Consider the following 22,392-nt stretch of genomic DNA (forward strand, 5'->3'; position numbering starts at 1 on the left):
GCCCCAAAAGCAGGTCCTTCCTCAACAACGCTGCATTTGCCAGGAATGAGCTGTAAGAAATCTCTTAATCTCTTTCTCTGAAAAGATGACTAGTCTTATGTAGAGGAAGAAACTACTGATGCGGCATGTCTTGATGTTCGTAAACCTTTGATACGGTCCCACTTCTGCTCTCAGAAAAGGGCTTGAAAGAAAGCCTAGAAGGTAGATGTGCATTAACATGTCAGTCTCTCTGCTTCAAATGAGAAGGTCACTCAAGTCAGGTCACACAGTCTGTCCCAAGACCAATCTATTTCATATCTTTATCAATGGCTCAGGTGATGGGTTAGCATGAAGATGATACCAAGATGAGAAGATTAACATTTAAAATGAATTTGAACAATTGGAGGAATCATCTGAAAATGATAAAATTCAAAGTTCAAAAGACTGTGCTAGAAGCAGAACTCAAAGGCACACATAAAAATGGGGAATAGTCAAGCATTGGGGGTTTTTGTGGCTCAAAAACCTGAAAGGGAAGGGAAGAGATACTGTTGCAAAAAAAGTATCTGCTGAAAGTCACCAGCAACACCTTTCCTTCCCTCGGTTATGGGGCTAGTGATGATACAGTTGGCTCTTCTTCCACCCTTTCCCACCTGTTATTTCCTCTCCAACACATTCTGTGGGCTCAACGCCCTGAGTTCTCCCCCAGACAACAATTCTCCAATTGTTCCTCTCCATAGGAACTCTTCTAGGGGAGCTGCTTCTGTGAGGGTTGTAGGGAAACCTGTCAATCCCCACAAGACTCCTTCCAGGAATTTATACAAGTCTGGCTTTCTGTGAGACTCCCACCACTTCTTTAGGCTGTCTCCTACTTGACCTCTTCTTGATGATGCTGTTCTTCTTCCATTTTGCATGGAATGATCCCAGTTATCAAGATATATCCTCTTTCTGAGCCTTCAAGACCTCCTTTTCTGAAGACAAAGCCACCCTCTTTTGCTGCCCCATGACTGACTTCCCAGGCAGTTTAAAGCCCTCTAGAAGTTCCTTGGCATGCAGGCCCACCTCCCTCTTGTAGGGTCCGGGCAGTAAGCTGAGCATTTAAGATTTGATTTCACAGTTAACTCCTTGTAATTTTGGCTACTCGTGTTTAAACTTTGTTCTCTTCCAGCTAGCTTCATGGAAGCAGCATACATTGTGGTCCTCACTCTCTTTTACCACAGAAGGCTTTAGGAGCCATTCTTTTGCCCCCTTTCCACTTCAGCTGGCAGTGAACACATCCAACCTACGTTATTATTATTTAGAGAAGTGGATTCGGGAGAGGAGTGTCTATTTATTTCTGAGAAACATGACTCTGTTTAGTTATCAAACAATAGGAGGACGTTTCATTGCTTTTCCAACTTTACAACAGCCAACACTGCCATTAACAGAATTTCTCTCAGGCCTGAGCCTTCAAGACTTCCACTCCATCTCCCTGGGTTGTCTTCTGCTTTTGTTTCTTCCTCAGAGGGACAGGCCCATTAAACTACAGCCGCTGCCTTCACTTGTGTTCAGAGCCGAGAGGAAGCCCCTATTTATCTTCTGTCAATGTGTCACCCCACCTTTTCCACACCGATTATGTGACGTGGGAGACGTTTCTTAGTTCTTTGGGTAGGACCAAATAAAGATACACAAAGATACTCTGACTAGATGAGATTCATCTCTGCCTCCAACCAGCTCTGGGGAAATCTGCCAGCTACAGGTTCCCTGCGAGTCCTTCCTTCCTAAATGCTTAGAAGATAAAGAAGCTGTTTTCTTCCTGTGAATTTGTTAAGACAAGGTAAAAATCCTAGGTTTGTGGCTGTAAAATAGGAATCGCTAATCCCCCCATTCCCAGGAGGCCCTGAACTCCCCAGCACATCTAAGAGAGCAAATCTATCAGTGCTTTGCACGGCGCTCGGGGACCCTTAGATAGAAAGGGTTATTACAACTTCAAACGTTGGTGTTATGACTCTCTGCCAAATGCACAAATAAGCACTGCAGAAAGATAGGAGAGCGCATCTCTCTAATGTTGTTGATTGTAACCCATTATCTGAGTATCCCTGAGCGCGCTGTGCCTCTGCGATCCACTGATTGAAGAAGAGTGCTGGATAATAAATGCTGCTGGAAGCCATTGAAAAATCAGCAGGTTGCTGTCACAAAACTCACTATAAGTGAAAACAGATAATGCTACCAAGATAAAAACAGCACAAGTGGAAGAAACTGTGTGGGAGAGACATCTGTATAGGTGCTGGGGGAAGAAAATTAATCAGAAACCTTAAAAATGTGTATTTTTGCTAATTTCTCTCTAGTCTTTCAATCTACCAGAGAAGAAACATGCTGCAACAGTAATTATAGATGATTGTAACTCTGCAGATGCCATGTTGTTTCTGTTTTTGTCAACAATAAAACTGCCCAGACATGGAAGACTGATAAATCGTAGTCTTTGGATTCGTGAACGCATACACATATACACAAAAACATGTCACCAGGCAGAGCAGGCTGTGAATTCTGATTACTGCCCTGGCATACGCTCACCAGGAGAGCGATTGACCACCACATGTGGACAGGGCAGGTAAAAACCTGCCTGGGGGCACATACACACCGAGTAGCCAGAGTGCTGCTCTGCCTTCATACCCTTTTCCAGTCCATATGAACTGAAGTTTGCTTGATAGCACACTGAGAGTTAGAGCCCTCGGTGCGTTTAGTACATTAAACATACCCGCAGCTCTTCCTGCCCATCCTTTTTGTTTGATCTTCTTGACATTTGTGACTTCTATTCCTCCGAGGAGATAAAGTACTTAAGGTACTTTTTCAATAAAGATGAGACATCTCCACGAGGGCAGCCCCTGGCCAAGCCACTGCAGGGAAGTTAAATTAATTCCTTTTGTAAATACCCACTCTGGAAAAACCTAGGGAGCCTCCCGCGTTGGCACTCCTTGGTAGAGAATAAGGGGGCAGCAAATATCTGGCATTTTAAGTGGCTGTAGAAGTTACTGAACAAATTGTGAAAATGAACACTAACACATCCTCATTATTCCCTGAGAAGTTCTAAGAGAAATCAAGGATGGGACAAGTGAGGTACCAACAGCAGTGGATAACTGGTTAAAGCTGCCTTGGTATCTCAGGGCTTGATGGTGCAAAAAAGACACTGAGTTTTAAGACAGACCTTGGGAACTCCAGGAGAAAAAGCTGGTAAAGCTGATGTCTGTATGAGGCAAATTAGTAGAATCACTAATAAAGGAATAAAAGGACAGGATTACTCAATGCCTGGATAATTACAATCTGATTTGGAAGAGCCAGTACGGCTTCTGCAGAGGGACATGTTCTCCTACAAACTTCTGAAGTGGCCAAAGAAACATCGTGAGATCAGTTTTTGTGGCTTCTGCTCAACCTGCAAGTCAGCATCTCTGAGCATCTGGCTTGGCACCAGTAAGAGGTTATGAAGGGAATGAAGAAGGACCAAAACAGGGATGGACTGCAATTTTTCACTCAAAACATTATGTTATGGAAAATGTCCATTTGCCAAAGCCAATTGCAATTCCACCGAAGGTTTTTACAACAGGTCCTGAAGCTCCATAGCTTTCTGTTCAACCCAAAATGCCTAACAATTTTATCACAAATGAAAAAAGAGAGGAAAAAAGAGCATTTATGAGCTTCATATTTTACAAGATAAGACAACTATGTCCTCACCATCCCCTAGTTCTGAGTCATTAAGCATTTTATTGCAATTTAAAGCAGAAGAGATCTTGTTTTCCCTCACTCTTATCCTTCAGGATCAATTAGCCAATCAATGCCTTGAAGTACCTCTACAAATCAGCTAAATAGCCTCGCCCTCCGTTACAGATATATTTGTTATTCTATCGATCAGGTCTTACAGGACCTACCAGCATTTTCCACCTAAATTGAGCCCACAGTGTGAAAAAGGCAGTGAATTGGGGCAATAGATCCTCAAAGCAGCCGTACCTTTTTCAAATAGGAAATATTTGTCTCAATTATTTCCCCTTCTTTCTATTTTACCAGTTCGCAGCTCCTTTATCACAGAATCATAGAATGGTTTGGGTTGGAAGGGACCTTAAAGATCATCCAGTTCCAACCTCCCTGCCCTGGGCAGGGACACCTCCCACCAGACCAGGTTGCTCAAAGCCCCATCCAGCCTGGCCTTGAGGACAATCGGAGGACAATCTCACCAGTTGTGGATATCAAAGTCACAAGTGTGTTTTTTGGACAGATTGCAACCTTCTCATGCACTAAACCACAGCACTAAACTACATGCTAAGGTATAACTAATTTTTAAACCTACTAGGAGTGATAAGTTGCAATTAACAATTACACCACTTGACGTTTTGGGACACTATTCCACATGATCAAGAGGTCTTCTAGAATTATCTCTAAAACCTTAACCTATTTAGTTTTCTCTTGGTAAAAATTCAATTTCATAATTCTTTGAAACAAGTTCACCATCTTATTTTTTTCAGCCACATACCAAATTCATACCATCCATTTAGCTGTACTCCAGCTCTCCTTCAATCCCATTATAAAAACACAGATCTTACCGCAATACTTGCTCTGTACGCATGACGGGACCTAAAGATGAAACAAATCCCCTCAAAAGAACAAAAACATAGAGAGAAGGACTCTGCTACTGCTACTTATGCTACTGCCACAGCTCTCCGTGGTTCAACGTTCATGGTAGAGAAGCCGCTGCCTATAGGGCAGTTTTCTGACGAGGATGGGGTGTATTTACCTCATCACTCTAATGAGTAAAAGACCTTAGAGAGCATTCCTCATTCAGGTGAAAAAATGCAGATGTTGCTCTTTTGGAACACTATGTGAACCTCCCCATGGCAAAACATTCACAGCAACTATTTTAAAGCATCAAACAACGTAGGGTTAAAAACTCTTTCCTTGGTCTTACGTAGCTGCATGTGTAAAACAGCATTTGTTGATGCCAGTGTCAGGGTTAAGCATAAGGTTTGCTGGATATGTTACAGTATGAGGAAAAACACGAAGGGCTGTCTGCCTTCCTCCTTTCTGGGGAGAGAAAGAAAAAATAATGAAAAGGAAGAGGGTTTCATGCCAGCAGATGGCTACAACTCATTACTGTGCAAATGTACAGCATGGAAAGCGGAATGACAAATTAATTAGCATTCGGCGGGAATCCATAACAGGGAATGATATGTGCTCATGCCATTTTGTTTCATGTCACGTTAATCGAGCACTCGCTAACTGACAAAAAGCGTTAAACTAACCCCAGCCTTGGCTCGCGGTAGCAGACGAGCTGAGGATTTCTCTCACGCAGAGATTTTATGTCCTTGCGGAGAGTGTGGCAGAGGAGGTGCACACACACGCACCCTCCAGCATCACTCACTGACTTACCGTCCCCTTCGTTTCACTCTAAATTATTTCCCCCCCCCGTGGTCACATTAAGCCTCAGGCCAATAAGTTTCTGATGAAACCACAGCTCATCCCTATTTAACCAGCAGCTTTTCCCCCTGCCATTCGCACCAAGGAGCCCCCTTTCTCCCGGGTGGCACTTTGTGCAGCGGGAAGGGGTCACGGTTCGGCTTGATATGAGGGAATCTCCCAGGGAAAACCTACATAAAACATCTGCCAGACCTTTAATGAGAAACTTTAACAGACTTGGGTGAAACAGTGAAACAGACACTTTAAACATGGATCTTGAGTTTTCTGCAACTCTGTCAACTGTGAAAACCTGGGCTTGTATTTCAAACGTGTCTGATAAGAACCTTGAAACTGAGATACTGAAAAATCCTCAGCTGTCCTGAAAAGCAGCTGAGGCATCACGCCTGAAGTCACTTTTACGGCACACAAGCGAGCACAAATAAGCTAACCCGTCTTAAGGAGCACTCTGATTTGGAAGATGCCACTTTTTTTCACTTTGCAGAGCCGTGCCTCAAATCTAATACAGATACAGGGTTGTAGGGGTTGGAACGGACCTCTGGAGATCATCTAGTCCCAACCCCCTGCCAAAGCAGGTCCCTCCAGAGCAGGTTGCACAGGAACGTGTCCAGGCGGGTTTGGAATGTCTCCAGAGAAGGAGACTCCACCACCTCTCTGGGCAGCCTCTTCCAGGGCTCTGCCACCCTCACAGGAAAGAAGTTCCTCCTCATGTTTAGATGGAACTTCCCATGTTCAAGTGTGTGCCCATTACTTCTTGTCCTGTCACTGGGCACCACTGGGAAGAGCCTGACCCCATCCTCTTGCCACCCACCCTTTAGATATTGCTCAGCATTGATGAGGTCCCCTCTCAGTCTTCTCTTCTCCAGGGTGAACAGCCCCAGGTCTCTCAGCCTTTCCTTATCAGAGAGATGCTCCAGTCCCTGATCATCTTTGTAGCCTCCACTGAACTCTTTCCAGCAGTTCCCTGTCCTTCTTGAAGTTGGGGGCCCAGAACTAGCAATGACGTTGCAAAGTAATACCAAGAAGTATTAGCTAGCCAAGAGGCAATAAATGGCATAACACATTTCAATCAGGCAAGCTAAAAAAACCCCAAAACAGCTTAGTTTTTACAATTGCTCTGATCACGTCTATGGACTTTTACGTGGCAGTTCAGCATCAGTTTCACGTTGGGCCACCGGATGAACGTTGAATCTGTCCCAGTTTCTAGAAGCGCGTCTTGCTGCCTTGCTTGTTGCTGGGTGAAAAATGACCCGTCAGTGAGCAAACACTCACACAGCAAACTGCCATCACAGCCGGGGCCGGGGGCAAGACACAGAGACAGCACCGTGCTGCCACCGCACAGCGGCTCCCCGTCCAGCCTGGCTCTGCCTCTCCGGGGTGTCAGAGCAGCGTGGTTCTTCACCACTCACTTATCTACACTGTCAAAACATTACATTGATTTGCTCTTCACTGACCAAGGAGAAAAGTACACCGTCCAAGAGATGGGGCGGAAAGAGATTGGGTTTGTTTTGTGGTATTTATTAGGAAAGATAAAGGTCCCTTTCCATTCAATACACTGCTGCTTGACGTCTCCTGCAGAGAGCATTCATCATGTGGCTTCTAAAGATCTACGATCTTCTGACAGAAATGGGATCCAGCGGTGGGGAGGGACCCTGTGGGACTGGGTTACGCCAGGTCCAGGTAAAATCACCCCTGCGCTGGCACCGCGGCTGTTTATACAGCAACCATTGGGAACTGGTCTTATTGGATGCACAGTGGGCAACTCTAACGAGAAACTACAAACACATACTGAAATGGGTATTAGAAATTAACCGGTGCCCAAAATTTTTAGTAAAATGGTTTGATGGAAAAGAATAAATATTTATTAACATAACAAAACATCCAACGTACTTAATAAATTTATAGTTGACAGAAATACAAATAAGAACTCTTAAAGAAAGATTTACTGACCCTCCGTAGGGTCACATTTCCAGGCAAGGACAGGCATGGCTTTGAACACAATTCCCTGTTGGCTAAATGGGAAAGGCAGCAGCTAGAAATGATCTTCCCCCACAAGCAGCAAAGCCTGGTTTTCTCTGAGCTTGTACCCGTTGCTACTGGACCCCTTGTTGTTGTGAGAACTCCGCCGTTGGCCCCATGGCCCTTGTGATGCCATTTTGGGGTGAGTGGCTACACTTTATTTTCATGGGAAATATGCAGGAAAAATAAAAGGATAGAATTGCAATCAGCACATCTGAAGCCATGAATATAGAAAATGGACACTATCAGCTCCTTTCACCATAGCAAAAGGAAAAATCACGTAATTTTTTTCCCCATTCTTTTTAAACTCTACTGGGAGCAAGAGATCTCCGCAGCAGCCCATACCTAAGTGGCTTAAATAACAACGTATAGGAAGTATTACTGCTCAATAACTATTTTTGTCTGTGCTCGGAAAGAAGGCTCATCCACTGGTACCACTGCCAGATGCTTCTGCACAGGTACATTAATATTTACATGTACAGGTGATCAATAACAAAGCAGAAATGTAAACAAACTGTACTGAACAAAACTGCTTTGAAAATCAAGAAGCCTGGAAGAGGGCTAGAAGTTGGCCAAGAAGGTTTTTAATTTCACTGATGCCATTTTTTTTTTATAAATCTTAAGCATAATGTCCAGGAGACTAGAAACTCGTATACTCATGCCAACCTCAAATGATCTGGCCTAGTTATAGATAAGAAAAATAAATGCAAGGCAGGAAGAATGCAAAGATTGTTCAGACAGATAGAGAATTGGAATATCAATAAGCTACTTAGCACATCTTATGCAAAATAGCTGTTACTTTGTTAATGAGATTACAAGTTTTTCTGATAAAGGCCACCACAGCTTCAATAAACTCAGATGTCCTCAGGCGCTGGAATGAGTAACAGCCTTGTCCATCTGCTGCCTCACCTCGGGGAAGGGGCTCCTTCCTAAAGGGCTGCTCGTCCCTACCTCTGTACAACTGACGGCCTCTGCCACATCCCCCTGTGGATGCCCACACAATCAACTCAGTCAGAAAACAGATCCAGTTCGAAAATAATCTAGTTAATACCTTTCCCTCAAAGCTCAGAAACAGCTTATGTGGTTTTCAGCTGGATCAATAAGTTGAACCGATTTACCAAGTGAAGACACAAATGCTTGTACTAGAAAAGCAACAAAGAAAATAGGCAAAGTAGGAGAGAAAAAAAAAACAACCCAAAGTAGAAAATGATATAAAATCACCACTGCAAAATAGTGATCAAAGGCTTGATGGTAAGTAATAACGAGAACATAGCAGCTAGGCTGCCTGAGCAGAGAAAAGGAGGCTGAGGGGAGACCTTCTCACTCTCTACAACTCCCTGAAAGGAGGGTGTAGCCGGGCGGGGGGGGGTCGGTCTCTTCTCCCAAGGAACAGGCGATGGGACAAGAGGAAACGGCCTCAAGTTGCACCAGGGGAGGTTCAGATTGGATATTAGGAAAAATTTTTACACGGAAAGGGTTATGAAGCCTTGGAATGGGCTGCCCAGGGCAGTGGTTGAGGCACCATCCCTGGAGGTATTCAAAAGCCAGGTTGACATAGTGCTTAGTGACATGGGTTAGTGATGGTTTTTATCAGAGTTAGGTTGATGGTTGGACTAGACGATCTTAAAGGTCCCTTCCAACCCAGACAATTCTATGATTTGAGAGGCTGGGTTTATCACAAGAAAAAGCATTGCTACCTTTCCAAAGCAAAGTTTTACACCTAGAAGTGAGATTAACAGGTTGTTCATCTTGTTAAATATTGTTCTGGGAAACCACAATCCCACAGAGGACTGAGGTCCAGAGCAGGATTGCAGTATAGCGAGTGCCTCCCAACACTCCAGCAATCATGGCTGATCAGCCCTTCTGATGAGTGAATGGCAGAGAATCATAGAATGGTTTGGGTTGGAAGGGACCTTAAAGACCATCCAGTTCCAACCCCCTGCCCTGAGCAGGGACACCTCCCACCAGACCAGGTTGCTCAAAGCCCCATCCAGCCTGGCCTTGAACCCCTCCAGGGATGGGGCAGCCACAGCTTCTCTGGGAAACCAGAGAATAATGGGAATAAAGACACTATTTTACCTTTAGAGGGGTCACAGGTGACACTATTATCAGATCGTAGCCTTGGGTATGGCCACATTTCAATAGGTATCTTTAAAAATTAGAGAACGCACAGAAAACCTGCATCCTCTTTCAAGGACGGGCAAAAAAGAAAAATAGTATAAGGAATTCAAAGACCAGTGTGTGTACTTTAACAGGAAAGAGATTAAGAAGTGACATTGCAAGGCATAAGTACTTTCACAGGGAATAAATACCGGGTCCCCAAAGTCTCCCTGACCCCCTGAGGAAGGGCCAAGGAAGCAGAACTAGGGGCTGGGAGCAGAAGCTTGGCAGGCTCCAAACCAGGCACCAGGCAAGCATTTTACATCATGGAGAAGCCACGGAGAGGAAGGGACAGATGATTCTCCATCTCCTCATGTTTTCAAACCAAGGCTAAATGCTTTTCGGGAAAACCGGCCTTAAGTAATCAATTTATTGGATTTTACAAAGGACGTGGAAGGAAATGAAATTGCCTGTAGTAATAGGGATATCAAACTACCTGATCTAAGAGCCTTTATCAAATTTAGGTTGAACAGGAAAATAAAAGATTTTTCTGTTCTAGCAGAACATCCAGGAGAAAGATGAGATCTAAATGCACATTTAGCATTTAAATATAACAAAATTAATACACTTTTCAGGAAGCCTTTTAGCTTGATAGCCCAGGAAACTAAAGCCCTTTTTTTCCATTCAAAATGCATCTCCTGAGCAGTGGACCCAGGTTACCAACATCCCTCCCGGGCCAGGGGACACCCGTGGGAACATCCAGCCCCATGGGGCCAGTTCCCACCCTGGCTCAGGAAAAACAGGAGTCTGTGCCCACCCCGCTGGTCTGGGCTGGAAAGCTCTGTCCTTACTGAGCCTGGACCGAAGCTCTTCTTTCCAACATAATTACAGAAATATTAAGTTTTTTAAAAAGTTTCAGTTCTCGCAGCAACCTTTTCAATGTTTGCCCTGAGAAAGAGCAACCTCAGCTCTGCCAGTTCCTCTGCCTTGGTTACTGCCCAAAAGGATCTCAAACTCCTGCAATAACTAGGGATATTTTTCATTTATTGTGGTTGAGTCTTCACAGGCAGATCTTATTTCTTCCCCTCAGCTCCAACAGGTGTTTCTTTGCCTTTTTCCATTCCCGAGTAAAGGCATCTAGAAATTTTAAGAGAAAGTTTTCCTTCGGAAGCTGTGATTGAATCAAAATATTCAATAAGAATGTGTTGTTCAACGTGCACACACACAAAGATGAGGAGTTAAAGTAATTCCTTCCAACAAGGTAGGCATGATGTTCTCCATTTCTAATGTTAGTTGGCAGGTTTTGGAAAGAAAAAATCATTTAAAGCTTGAATGAATTCATTTGCGTTCATATTTTATGTAAATAATCAAAATGATACAGCAGAAATAAGAGTTTTAGTGGCTCTAAAATTAATGTTCCTTAAATTCCATTTCACAGGAAATTAAGTTTCTGATTCGAGCTGAAAGGGAAATTTTGAAATGGCCGAATTTCCTGTGAGCCAGAAAGGGAGATTTCATCAGGTCCATCCTGTACCAGCAGCGCCGGGGGGTGCCGGGCAACCGGTTGCTTCTTCCCAACTGGAGAGAAGTCAGTGGCATTTTCACAAAGCTCGTGAATCCATCTGTTTTCCCCAAACACATCCAAGCTTCGCAGATCATCCAGGAAACCATATGTTCCTGTGTTACTAATCCACGCCTGGCCCACATTTCCCAGTTTCCCTTTGGCTGTGGTGGAGGCGATGGCTCAGCGGAGACAGGCGAAGGAAGGCAGCCACGTACTCCATCACCTCCCCTGACACCCATTTGGCAGAAAGAACCAATATCTCTGGCGCACAAGGAAAACCAATTAAAAAACCCGAGTGACTGTTTTGCCCTTGTATAAAATCATAGAATTGTCTGGGTTGGAAGGGACCTTTAAGATCATCGAGTCCAACCATCAACCCAACTCTGATAAAAACCATCACTAACCCATGTCACTAAGCACTATGTCAACCCGGCTTTTGAACACCTCCAGGGATGGTGCCTCAACCACTGCCCTGGGCAGCCCATTCCAACCCTTTCCGTGTCAAAATTGTTCCTAATATCCGATCTGAACCTCCCCTGGCACAACTTGAGGCCGTTTCCTCTTGTCCCATCGCCCGTTGCTTGGGAGCAGAGACCGACCCCCCCTGGCTACACCCTCCTTTCAGGGAGTTGTAGAGAGCGAGGAGGTCTCCCCTCAGCCTCCTTTTCGAGGTATGAAGTTATTTAGTTCCTATTAACATCACTGTGAGCCAAGCACACGTATTGAAGAGAAATAACACACACACCCCTTCCCTGGCTCGTTTCATAATGTTGCAGCACTTGGAATTCAGTCACAGACTTCACTCTCGCAGACTGAGCTCTCTGACTGCTCAAGATACTAATTTTTTTAAGAACACCAGTTAGGAGGGAATTTTTAAAGGATCCGGAACTGGGTTCATCAAAATATTGCTACTTTTTTGCAGACCAGAACGCCAACATTCACGATAGCCTAAAAAAACCCATCCAAATTAACTTTTTATGTGAAAAAAAAAAAAAAGTTTAAAGAATTTATTGATCACAGCTGTCAAGTATCTATGCAGGGAAGGAATTCTCTGGCAGCAGTTGGGCCTATAATAATATTAATATCCTCACCACCTGGTTCTTAATCCATGCTTTTCATCATTAGATCATAAAGCACCTCACGAATGAGGTCAAGGGAAAAGGCAGAATAAGATGCAATGGTCAGAAGCTGAAGCCAAACAGATATAAAGATGAAGTAAGGCACACTCCATTTGTTCTTATATCAGTCACAGCAGCAGGTGATTAAGAAAGCCATGAGTTTGCCTGCAAACATAGAATCATAGAATGGTTTGGGTTGGAAGGGACCTTAAAGACCATCCAGTTCCAACCCCCTGCCCTGGGCAGGGACACCTCCCACCAGACCAGGTTGCTCAAAGCCCCATCCAGCCTGGCCTTGAACCCCTCCAGGGATGGGGCGTCCACAACTTCCCTAGGCCACCTGTTCCAGTGCTTCACCACCCTCAGAGTAAAGAATTTCCTCCTAATATCTAATCTAAATCTCCCCTCTTCCAATTTAAAACCGTTACCCCTCGTCCTGTCACTACATTTCCTGACAAAGAGTCCCTCTCCGGCTCTCCTGTAGGCTCCCTTCACATATTGGAAGGCTGCTATGAGGTCTCCTCAGAGCCTTCTCTTCTCCAGGCTGACATGATGTTCTCCATCACTTGTTGTCACAAAGGGAGGATCTCAAATATGTTACAGTTTAAGAAAAAAAAAAAACAAAACAACAAACAACAAACAAAATAATTATTAGGTGAGATTGTTTGCCCTTTGGATACAGTAGGTGCAGAAAACAAGGTGAACACATAAATGCCTCTTTCCCCTGAAAATCTACAAATCTACTGTGTTTCCCATTGGCTCCAGCCTACCCATCTACCCAATTAGTCATCTACCCAATCTTGTACATCCTTTCTGGATGCCCGGAGAGAACTGCTCTCCAAATGATTTTTTTCACCTTGAGCCCATGGTCCAATTTCATATTTGGCAGGTATTAAACAAGTAACATCCTTATCTTCTCTCAAAACGAGCCGGATTTTTCCTCCGTGTCATAACAAGCTGCTGAAGCTGCAAACCCACAGTGGTTAGTGTTTCCTGTTGCCTCCAGTAGACATCAGATTTGATGAGCCAAAGATTCAGTGTTCAGGGAGACCAACCTGATCTCCAACAGCCTGAAGGACGTCTTGGCTGGAATTCAAGCACAGGGAAAGGTCAAGCAGCAAGATTCTGCACTGCCCCCAGGTGAAGTCAACACAGCCTGTGGGCAACAGCACTTCCAGGATGTCAGGTCTATCAACCAGATGTTTTTAGAAACCTGAAGGGGTAGAGAAGGGCCATCAAATGACTGATCATCTTTTTAAACCAATCAATGTATCCTAGTCATGGTTCTGCCACAGGCCGGTGACCAGATGGGAAAAACTCAACACGCTGAACACCTCAAACCCAGTTGAAGGCTTAAAAAGTTCTTGAATTCTTCAGCACGTCTGCCCCCCTCAAAAAAATCACATATTTTCCATTTTGCTGAAAAAGAGACTGTCCTGAGTTTCACTGTCGTGCAGCTGCTCTTTGGACAACAAGCTGTTGGTACAGCACCTGCTCGGTCACTTGCTGGTCGCATCAATGGTCTGGTCTAAAAACTCTCCAGAGGAGAGACCACATCTATCCCTGTGTGATGTGTATAACAGGGTCTTCACCCTGAGCAAGCCTTTGAGATCTATTGTAAAATTAATAATATATGTAGACAGAGGGTGCTTGTTATTCAGAACAGCCTGGGGCTACAACATTAGCAGGTGACGGAACCCATATTGCTCGCAAAGCAGCAGCCTGAGACACCGAGCCCTGCCCAGCCCAACATATCCAAAGGTTTCAAGGCCCTACGTTGCTTCAACACACACTTTTAAACTTAGTGGTTGAGTAACTTTGCAAGTGAACTCCAGTCCCACTGGGAATCACGGGCCTACACAAACAAACCAAAGTCCAAGAAGAGATAATGGCCTGGGCAAAGGGCAGAGTGTGGACGCAGGAAACTAAAAAAGGAAGAAAGCAGGATAAATAAGGTCCACGCTTGGAGATCTGAAAGATCTTACACGGTCGCCACAGAGGAAAATGAGCGCGAGTTACATATTCTCGGAGTTTATGAGGGAGCTGCCTGGCTACGTTCTCTTTGGTGGCATCTTTATGCCGGTGACTTTACTCCTGCTGCTGCTCATTGCCTACTTCAGGATCCAGCTGTTAGAAGGTGAGTCAGGCTTGGGGGTCGGCAGACAAAGCTTCTCCTTCAATAGGCTACAGTCAGGCTTGTTCCCTTAGCTGAACTGAAGAGAACCATGATCATCAAGAATTTTATGATGTTGTACTGCATTTTAGACAATTTTCCATTTGAAAAACGTGACAGGAATTTGCTTAGAACTTGGATTGAACCCTCACTTAAACCTCCATAGTTTTACATACCATACTGCAGAAGATTTCACTATACTACGCTATAGAATGGAGAAAATGGAGAAAAATAACAGGGTAATTAAAGTACAGACCATTTCCCTCTGTGCTTTCACTGTGAAAGTCTCCAGTGAGACAGGTAACAGCAGCTACACCCTGTAAGTAGTTGGTTATGGAGTGTTCTGTGTGTCTGTGTTCTTTCAAAAGTACTTATTTGCTTTTACTTTGTACCTGAAGGCAGGGAGTTTCTTTTAGAAGGGAAACCCCTGTAGGTCAGACTGTCCGGTTTTAACGGGGGGATCTTCGTGCCCTCCAGGTCTGGGTCTCAGACGCAGATTCACAAACTCTGCTCTTGTTTTAGGCTTCCAGCCGCCAAGTTCAGCCCTGGCTCATGTTCAGATCAGAGTCTTCGTCCTTTCTCTCCTTCAGCCCTTCCAAAATATGTTCCTCATGTTCCTAAGCTTGTTCCTCAGATTAGGAGGAACCTTTGGAACCTTTTCTCCACAGGAGGGTGTCGGGGGAGCTATGATGATATCCTAGATTTCCTTTGTAAACTTCAGGTGCTTCTTGGTACAGCTTGTCCCTGCCTTGGACAAGGGTCCATGATGCAGGTGCTCCAGGTTTTGGCCCTAGCAGCTCACCCATGACCTTAAAAGAGACACTTGGACAATCCTGACCACAGGGCTGTGCAGATAAGCAGAGACATTCACCCCGAGGTGCATCAGCCCCACAGGAGAAGACCAGATTTACCCACCACTGCAAGGCTAGGGAAGAACCCTTACCTAGATGCTACATCAAGAACTGTAATTTGTATGTTAATTAAGCTTGCCCTACCCTGCAGCTTTCTGAAATCCCAAAAATGAGGCAATTTAACACAATTCTATAAAGTAAGAAAGATCACACTTACCCAGAAACGTGGAAGGAATTCTCTTCCTACTTTGTATAACATCTCCAGGCATTTAGACCCGAGGCTTTAACGGAGAGGAAGGGGGTCTGTTTGCAGACAAGTGTACACCACAAGCGGCCTTTAGGTTGCTAAAAATCAAATATTTCCTGTTCAAGATGTGCTTTCAGATGCTGAGTTAATCCACTAGGGAAGGGTGTTCCGCACACCTGACCCAGCTCTGACGTGGGTTATAGATTATCCTTCGGACAAGGTGCTGACAGCTTTTCACACGCTAGTAAACAGCTACCAAACAAATGGTGTGGGGACAAAACACCGTACAATTCAGTATCTGTGAGGGAATAGGAAGGTTAAGTATTGAGAGATCTTTCTTGGAAAGGGCTGCAATGGAGGCTAAGGAAATTATTGCATTGGAGTTTGGATAAAAGCAGGGATTCTCCCTTTCTGTGGCCGTCTGTGATAGTTATTAGTTACTACGAAATAATACCGGGATACTGCTGACTCATTGCTACCCGGTGATGCTCTTGCTTTTCTATTCATGCCAGGATCGAGCGAAACAGGTGGGTTACAGATTCCATCAGTTCAGGGATTTTGTTGAGGCTCAGCCAATACTTCCCTCAAGCCAAAAGAGTGCATCTGAAAACCCCCACAGATGTTGGCACTCACGCTGCTCCAGCAACTGCTGAACCAGACCGGCCTGCCCTATTTCACAGTCCCCAAATCCTCCTCAGCTGCACTGTCTGCAGGTCTGTAATTAACCTGCAGAACCAGCTGTTGACAGGCTGAGAGAGCTGGGGTTGTTCAGCCTGGAGAAGAGAAGGCTCCAGGGAGACCTTAGAGCCCCTTCCAGTCCCTAAAGGGGCTCCAGGAGAGATGGGGAGGGACTCTTGATCAGGGAGGGGAGCCATAGGATGAGGGGGAATGGTTTTACATTGAAAGAGGGGAGATTTAAATGAGATCTCAGGAAGAAATTCTTTGCTGTGAGGGTGGTGAGACCCTGGAAGAGGTTGCCCAGAGAAGCTGTGGCTGCCCCATCCCTGGAGGGGTTCAAGGCCAGGCTGGATGGGGCTTTGAGCAACCTGGTCTGGTGGGAGGTGTCCCTGCCCAGGGCAGGGGGGTTGGAACTGGATGATCTTTAAGGTCCCTTCCAACTCTAACCATTCTGTGATTCTATGTTAAATCTTCCCTGAAAGCGCAGAATTTTTAGCTTTGGATTTGTAGTGAGTTTAAGTAAGCAACGGTTTCCTAAGATCAGCAATCAAGGCTTTAAGAGAGAGAGGTGACTGGAGTAGCTGACAGACTAATTTGCCAAAGGAACATTGCTCTCCCTTTCTGTAACTGAGAAGGATGCTGGAAAGGCCTCACCTGGCCGTTCAGTGCCTGAGGGAAGGAGATTCTCACAGGTGCCCTGGCTGGGATTCTCAAGAGGATGTGAGATGAATTCCCATCTGCTTAATACTTCGGGCATCGCAGCCCCAGCTCTACCTCCAAGCCCTTCTCTGGCTTGTTCTGAGCCGGCCAGAGTCCAACCTCCCCCTTAGGCCTCCAGCCGGCGCCCACAGATCATCCCCAGCAGCTCTCCCCGAACCGGCTTCGGCTGAAGACCATCAGAGGAAGCAAAACAACTCACCACAGATAAACAGGACAACAGACTCCTTTAAATGCCAGCCTTCCCTCTACTGACAAAACCTCAGAAATTCTGCAGGCTTCAGGTGCCTATTTCCTTAGACCTCTGCTTTAAAAAAAAAAAAAAAAATAAGAAGAAAATCACATTTGCATTACTAAAAGCGGGGCTGTCTTGTTTCATCGTCAAATAAGCATTTCATTTCCCTCCGTGCAGCAAGAGAGAGGCTCCATGTAAACATATTAAAACCCGCCTTAATATCATCCCTTCAAGATTCATTAAAAATAAACCTAAAACTAACAAACAAACCAGCATTCCTGTCCCCTGAGCAGGCAGCAATGACAAGGGAAGGAAATATTCTGTGACAAAGTGTCGGAAGGCTTTCTTCTAGAAGCACGATGCTCTGATACCAACGTCCTACTTAGGCACCTTCAGTTTCATAACATTAGTTCTTACTTATCTGTGCCAGCTCCTTTCTCTTTATAAAAATTTACCACCGTAAATTAGCGCATTCTTATGGGATTTTGTGTGGCTTGGTTTATTTTTCAGTTAACGAGGAACTGGCCGCGGCACGAGACCCCACAAAGGCCTTCCCGACTTACCAGAGACCCAGGAGACCTGGAGCAAAGGAGAAGAAATGCAAGAACTGAAGGACGTTTAAGGGAGTCTCGTGTCTCGGGAAGCAAACTTAAACCCAGGACTCAGCTCTGCAGGTTTAAAAATAACCGGCTGTAGGTAAATACCACGGAGGAAAACAAAAGGGAGCGGAGAGATTAGCGCTGTGCCCGACAGATGAAACAGCTGCCGCCGTCCAAAAAGGTCTTATAACAATTTGCTTTCTCGCGTGGGGCCAAGCAAGCAGTGATTTATGCAACTCCTTGGACACCAGAGACATCCTGCATCATCCTGTAGCGGTTCCTTTACAAGACACAGGATTTGGGGGGGAGGGAAAGCACGTTTCTCATGAGCCCTTCCCCAGCCCACTGAGAATAAAGCGATATAACAAGCTCCCGAGAGAGCTGGGCTCGCGTACACAAGGCAGCCAGTCTTATTAAATCGAAGATGTATTAACAGCAAGTTCATATCAAGCACTGGGATGTAGGAAATGGGGAGAAGAGTGATGAAGGGGAATTGACTTTTATTTTTTTTATTACCTCGTATACTTTGGGAAAGACTGTAGGGTGTGTAAAGGATGCTCTCCATAGAACTTGGAAGCGAAATATAACAGTGATGGGAAATAAAAGGACTTCTCTGTGCCGAATTTTGAAACCATGAAAAGATTCAGTCAGTATTCTGTAAAGCAGTCATTATTGCAGTTTAAGGACAAAGGGATGATTTCTCAAATGAAAAAAAAAAACCCACATAAGTATGGAGTTTTCTTTTTTTTTTTTTTGCGTGTCATTTGTCACACATGTGGCCATGACCACAGGTTTAAGAAACACTGTAATTTATCAAAGTCTATGAGAAGAAAACAGGAATCAAACAGAAAGCACCTTTACTATAAGTAACACTCCTCTATGACATTTTAATACTATCCTATTTTTAAAAATACTTAATTCATCACACTGCTTTACATCTACGCAAATAACATAGAATTCACTGCACTGAACAGGTGAAGAGCCAGTGGATTGTTACTTGGAAAGAGCATTTGTATAATAAAAGTAAAGATTAGGATGCTTAAGTGGAAGTAGCTATAATTTGATCTAGAAGTCTCTGCTTAGGCTCCCAAGAGAATTACCTCCGTTTGAAAAAGCAAAGTACTTTGTAGTTCCATTTGAAATCGGCAGAAGGTGCTGGGTGGAAAAAGCCAGGCATTTATTGAGAAGTCACAGCATTAACCCGAACAGCAAAAGTGAAATACAAGACAGACACACAGAATCACAGAATGACATGGGGTTGGAAGGGACCTCTGGAGATCATCTTGCCCAACTTCCCTGCCAGAGCAGGGTCACCCAGAGCAGGTCCCACAGGAACGTGTCCAGGCAGGTTTGGAATGTCTCCAGAGATGGAGACTCCACCACCTCTCTGGGCAGCCTCTTCCAGGGCTCTGCCACCCTCACAGGAAAGAAGTTCCTCCTCATGTTTAGGTGGAACTTCTTATGTTCAAGTTTGTGCCCGTTCCCTCTTGTCCTGTCCCTGGGCACCACTGAAAAAAGACTGGCCCCATCCTCCTGACACCCACCCTTTCAGTATTGATAGGTGTTGATCAGATCCCCCCTCAGCCAAGACACATGGACTTCAAAGCACGCAAGAGAATTTTTAAGAGAATCACAATCTTTAAGAGAATCACAATCTCTTAATCTTTAAGAGAATCACAACAAAGCCTGCAGAGAGTCTCAAAAGATCTTGATGCTGGTCTACTCCTCCCTCCAGTGAGCTCTGCTCTTGTACTACAGTGTAGGCAATAAACACACAAAATAATGCTGCTCTCATTGAAAGATCCACCACGATCCCCTGAAAGCAGTGATGATGGAAAAGAATGTGATGCTTTGTCGCACTTTTAATGCTTCTAAGCTTAGATCTATGTCATTATGTAAAACATTTAAGGTTGACTGGAAAACAAGAGACAGTTATTATGCAGTATCGGAAGTGTATTTATGAATACTTGTGTGACACAGAGATCGAGACACCAAGATGTAACACATTAAGATTCTGAAGAAAAGTGGTCTTAACTCATCTAGCTACTATTAAAAGAGATAAAGCAGTCTGTTCTGGTTACAGAGTTTCTTCAGCATCAGCGTTCCTGTAGGCTATGATATTTTCATAGGAGGGGTTCAAGGCCAGGCTGGATGGGGCTTTGAGCAACCTGGTCTGGTGGGAGGTGTCCCTGCCCATGGCAGTGGGGTTGGAACTGGATGATCTTTAAGGTCCCTTCCAACCCAAACCATTCTATGATTCTATGATATTAAAGATCAAACACAACGCAGACGGCAGAGATCCAAAGGTTAAAGCCAGGTGTAACAATGGTGTCTAAGGAGAAAGGTCTGAAAGTTTAATTCCAATGATCCACCTCTGCTTACCGCTGTCTCACCTAGAAAACCCACAGTACGGAACCGGGTACTCTCACCCGGTGGCCTCCTTCCACGAGGCTGCTCTGCACCTCTCCAGAGGTAGGTTATTGCAGCATCTGCTATTCCAGCGTCTCACCGTTTCCTCGGAAGCAGCTGGTACAGACCCTCGCGACACGTGGGACTTGCTGCCAACTGACTCAGCGTCCTGTGCCACGAACAGTTCCCGTTTTCCTACGTAGCCCTTCGATAACAAATCTCCGCTTTCTAATTAGAGCAGCGGCTTGGAAGCGAGAGAGTCCATTCTTCGGCCACACCAGTGAAAGGGCCGTTTGCCTGAGCTCACAAACTTCTGTGGTATCGACATCTTTAAAGAAAACCTTAAAATACTCTCTGTAGTATTTAAATAATCTCTGTAATACTTTCTCTCCTTTTATTAACTATAACCTTTTGCAGATTCTAAACAGAATCCTTTGCAGGGAAGTCAAGACAGCGGCTGCAAAGAATTGACTTTTTACAGTTCAGAAAGATGCTGCTGACAGAAAAGCAGCGATTTTGGATGCTGACCTGAGGCTTAAGGAATAGTAACGGAAACGTCCCCCCCCAATTCCAAACACCCTTTCCACCACCACCCAAGAAAAGATCGGCCTGGACCACGTGTAAAGCTTGAGAACTGAAGTTTAGCGAGCATTACCACAGCTCAGCACAGGATTTTGTTGATTTAACACGTAGGTTTTCAACACTCGGTAACAGGCCATGAAAATCCTCATGGCCTTGCTATTTTCAGTTCCATTACTGAATGGTGTCAGGAAATATCTCCGTTTTCATGGTACCGGCATGAAACACGTCATGGTATCTTACGTAATTCCTTTGAAAAGGAAATATATATATTTAAATAACGCCACAGAACTAAGCCTTTGCCCAGATAAATTATAAAAGCATTCTCTAAAACTGTGACTGCAAGGAAGTAATTTGTCTTCCATTATTGTTATCATAGAATCATAGAATGGTTTGGGCTGGAAGGGACCTTAAAGATCATCGAGTTCCAACCCCCTGCCCTGGGCAGGGACACCTCCCACCAGACCAGGTTGCTCAAAGCCCCATCCAGCCTGGCCTTGAACCCCTCCAGGGATGGGGCAGCCACAGCTTCTCTGGGCAACCTGGGCCAGGGTCTCACCACCCTCACAGCAAAGAATTTCCTCCTAGTATCTAATCTAAATCTCCCCTCTTTCAATTTAAAACCATTACCCCTTGTCCTGTCACTACATCTCCTGACAAAGAGTCCCTCTCCAGCTCTCCTGGAGGCTCCCTTCAGACACTGGAAGGCTGCTGTGAGGTCTCCCCGGAGTTATGACTGGAGACTCCTCCATCCTCCTGCCACGAGCACTAACGTGAGGCTCGGATTCCTCTCCACCCGCAACCAGTGAGCGCGTGTGAAACCCTGCTGCCCGTCTGCCATTGCTTCCTCTTCACCGCCCAGAACAGAACTTCAAACCTCAGCATTTAAGCAGGAAAGGTACAAAGGTGCTTAGAATGATAAAGAATTGGGGAACGGCCTTTGGCTGGGGAACGACCAGAGAGAGAATGACTGTTTGGTGGCAGTGATGCTCTCAAATGAAGCAGAGGCAGGTTCAAAAGAAATTAAAGGTGTTTTTTTTTTTTTCCTTAAGACATGGGGACTGGTCAAAGAGCTGCCAGAGGAGTTTTTTTAAAAAGCAAAGAGCCAAAAATCCACCGAGGCAGATAAAAATGAAAGACTGACAGACCAGGATGTCTTTGAAAATTGTTAAAAGCTGGAAGAATATTTGGGGAAGCGCTACTTTCTAGCACAGTACTTATTTTTACACACCCCCTGGGCAACTCCCAGTAGCTTCAGAGACAGGACTCCGGAGCGTTAGTCCTTTAGCCTGGCCCAGTACAGCCAGTCAGGTTTACTTACCTCCAAAAACTCCTGTAAGATTTGCTTCAGGCCAAACAGAATAACTGAACGCTACAGGTATTAATGGCACTTCTAACGCTTGTAATTTGTACTAACGTTACTAACCCAAGTATCTTTTTTCAAGTGACTCCGGCCGCTCCAAGAGCCCACTTCCACAGTTCACGTGCCTAAAAGCCGAGAGGCTCCCACCGCATCCTGGCCGAGGACACAGCGGGTTGTCCTTCTGATGGCCATCGAACCTCGCAAAACCTCACCTCTCTCATGGTATTCCATTTATTTTATCCCATCTGTTTGAGTTCTTCTGTGCCCAAACTAAAAGCTGCCATTCAGATGAGTCGTCAAACAGAAGAATGCTTCAAAGGAACAC

At 44.9% G+C, this 22,392-nt stretch overlaps 1 protein-coding gene across 1 annotated transcript; it reads left to right on the plus strand.

Annotated features, from left to right (window-relative positions):
• Nucleotides 1–14,220: 14,220 nt before the first annotated feature.
• On the plus strand, nt 14,221–17,728 carry SMLR1 (small leucine rich protein 1). Its single transcript, XM_074144595.1, has 2 exons — nt 14,221–14,353; nt 17,628–17,728. Exons 1-2 carry the CDS (start codon nt 14,221–14,223, stop codon nt 17,726–17,728), a joined length of 234 nt encoding a protein of 77 aa, XP_074000696.1.
• The last annotated feature ends 4,664 nt before the right edge of the window (nt 17,729–22,392 follow it).

This window comes from Numenius arquata, chromosome 2 (genome assembly GCF_964106895.1).
Source record: "Numenius arquata chromosome 2, bNumArq3.hap1.1, whole genome shotgun sequence".
Classification (NCBI taxonomy): domain Eukaryota; kingdom Metazoa; phylum Chordata; class Aves; order Charadriiformes; family Scolopacidae; genus Numenius; species Numenius arquata.

Bases quoted from the DNA above. Each gene is read 5' to 3' on its own strand.
- SMLR1 (XM_074144595.1), top strand. From the start codon at position 14,221: ATGAGCGCGAGTTACATATTCTCGGAGTTTATGAGGGAGCTGCCTGGC. The intron at 14,354-17,627 runs GTGAGTCAGGCT...TTTATTTTTCAG, and splicing joins CAGGATCCAGCTGTTAGAAG to TTAACGAGGAACTGGCCGCG.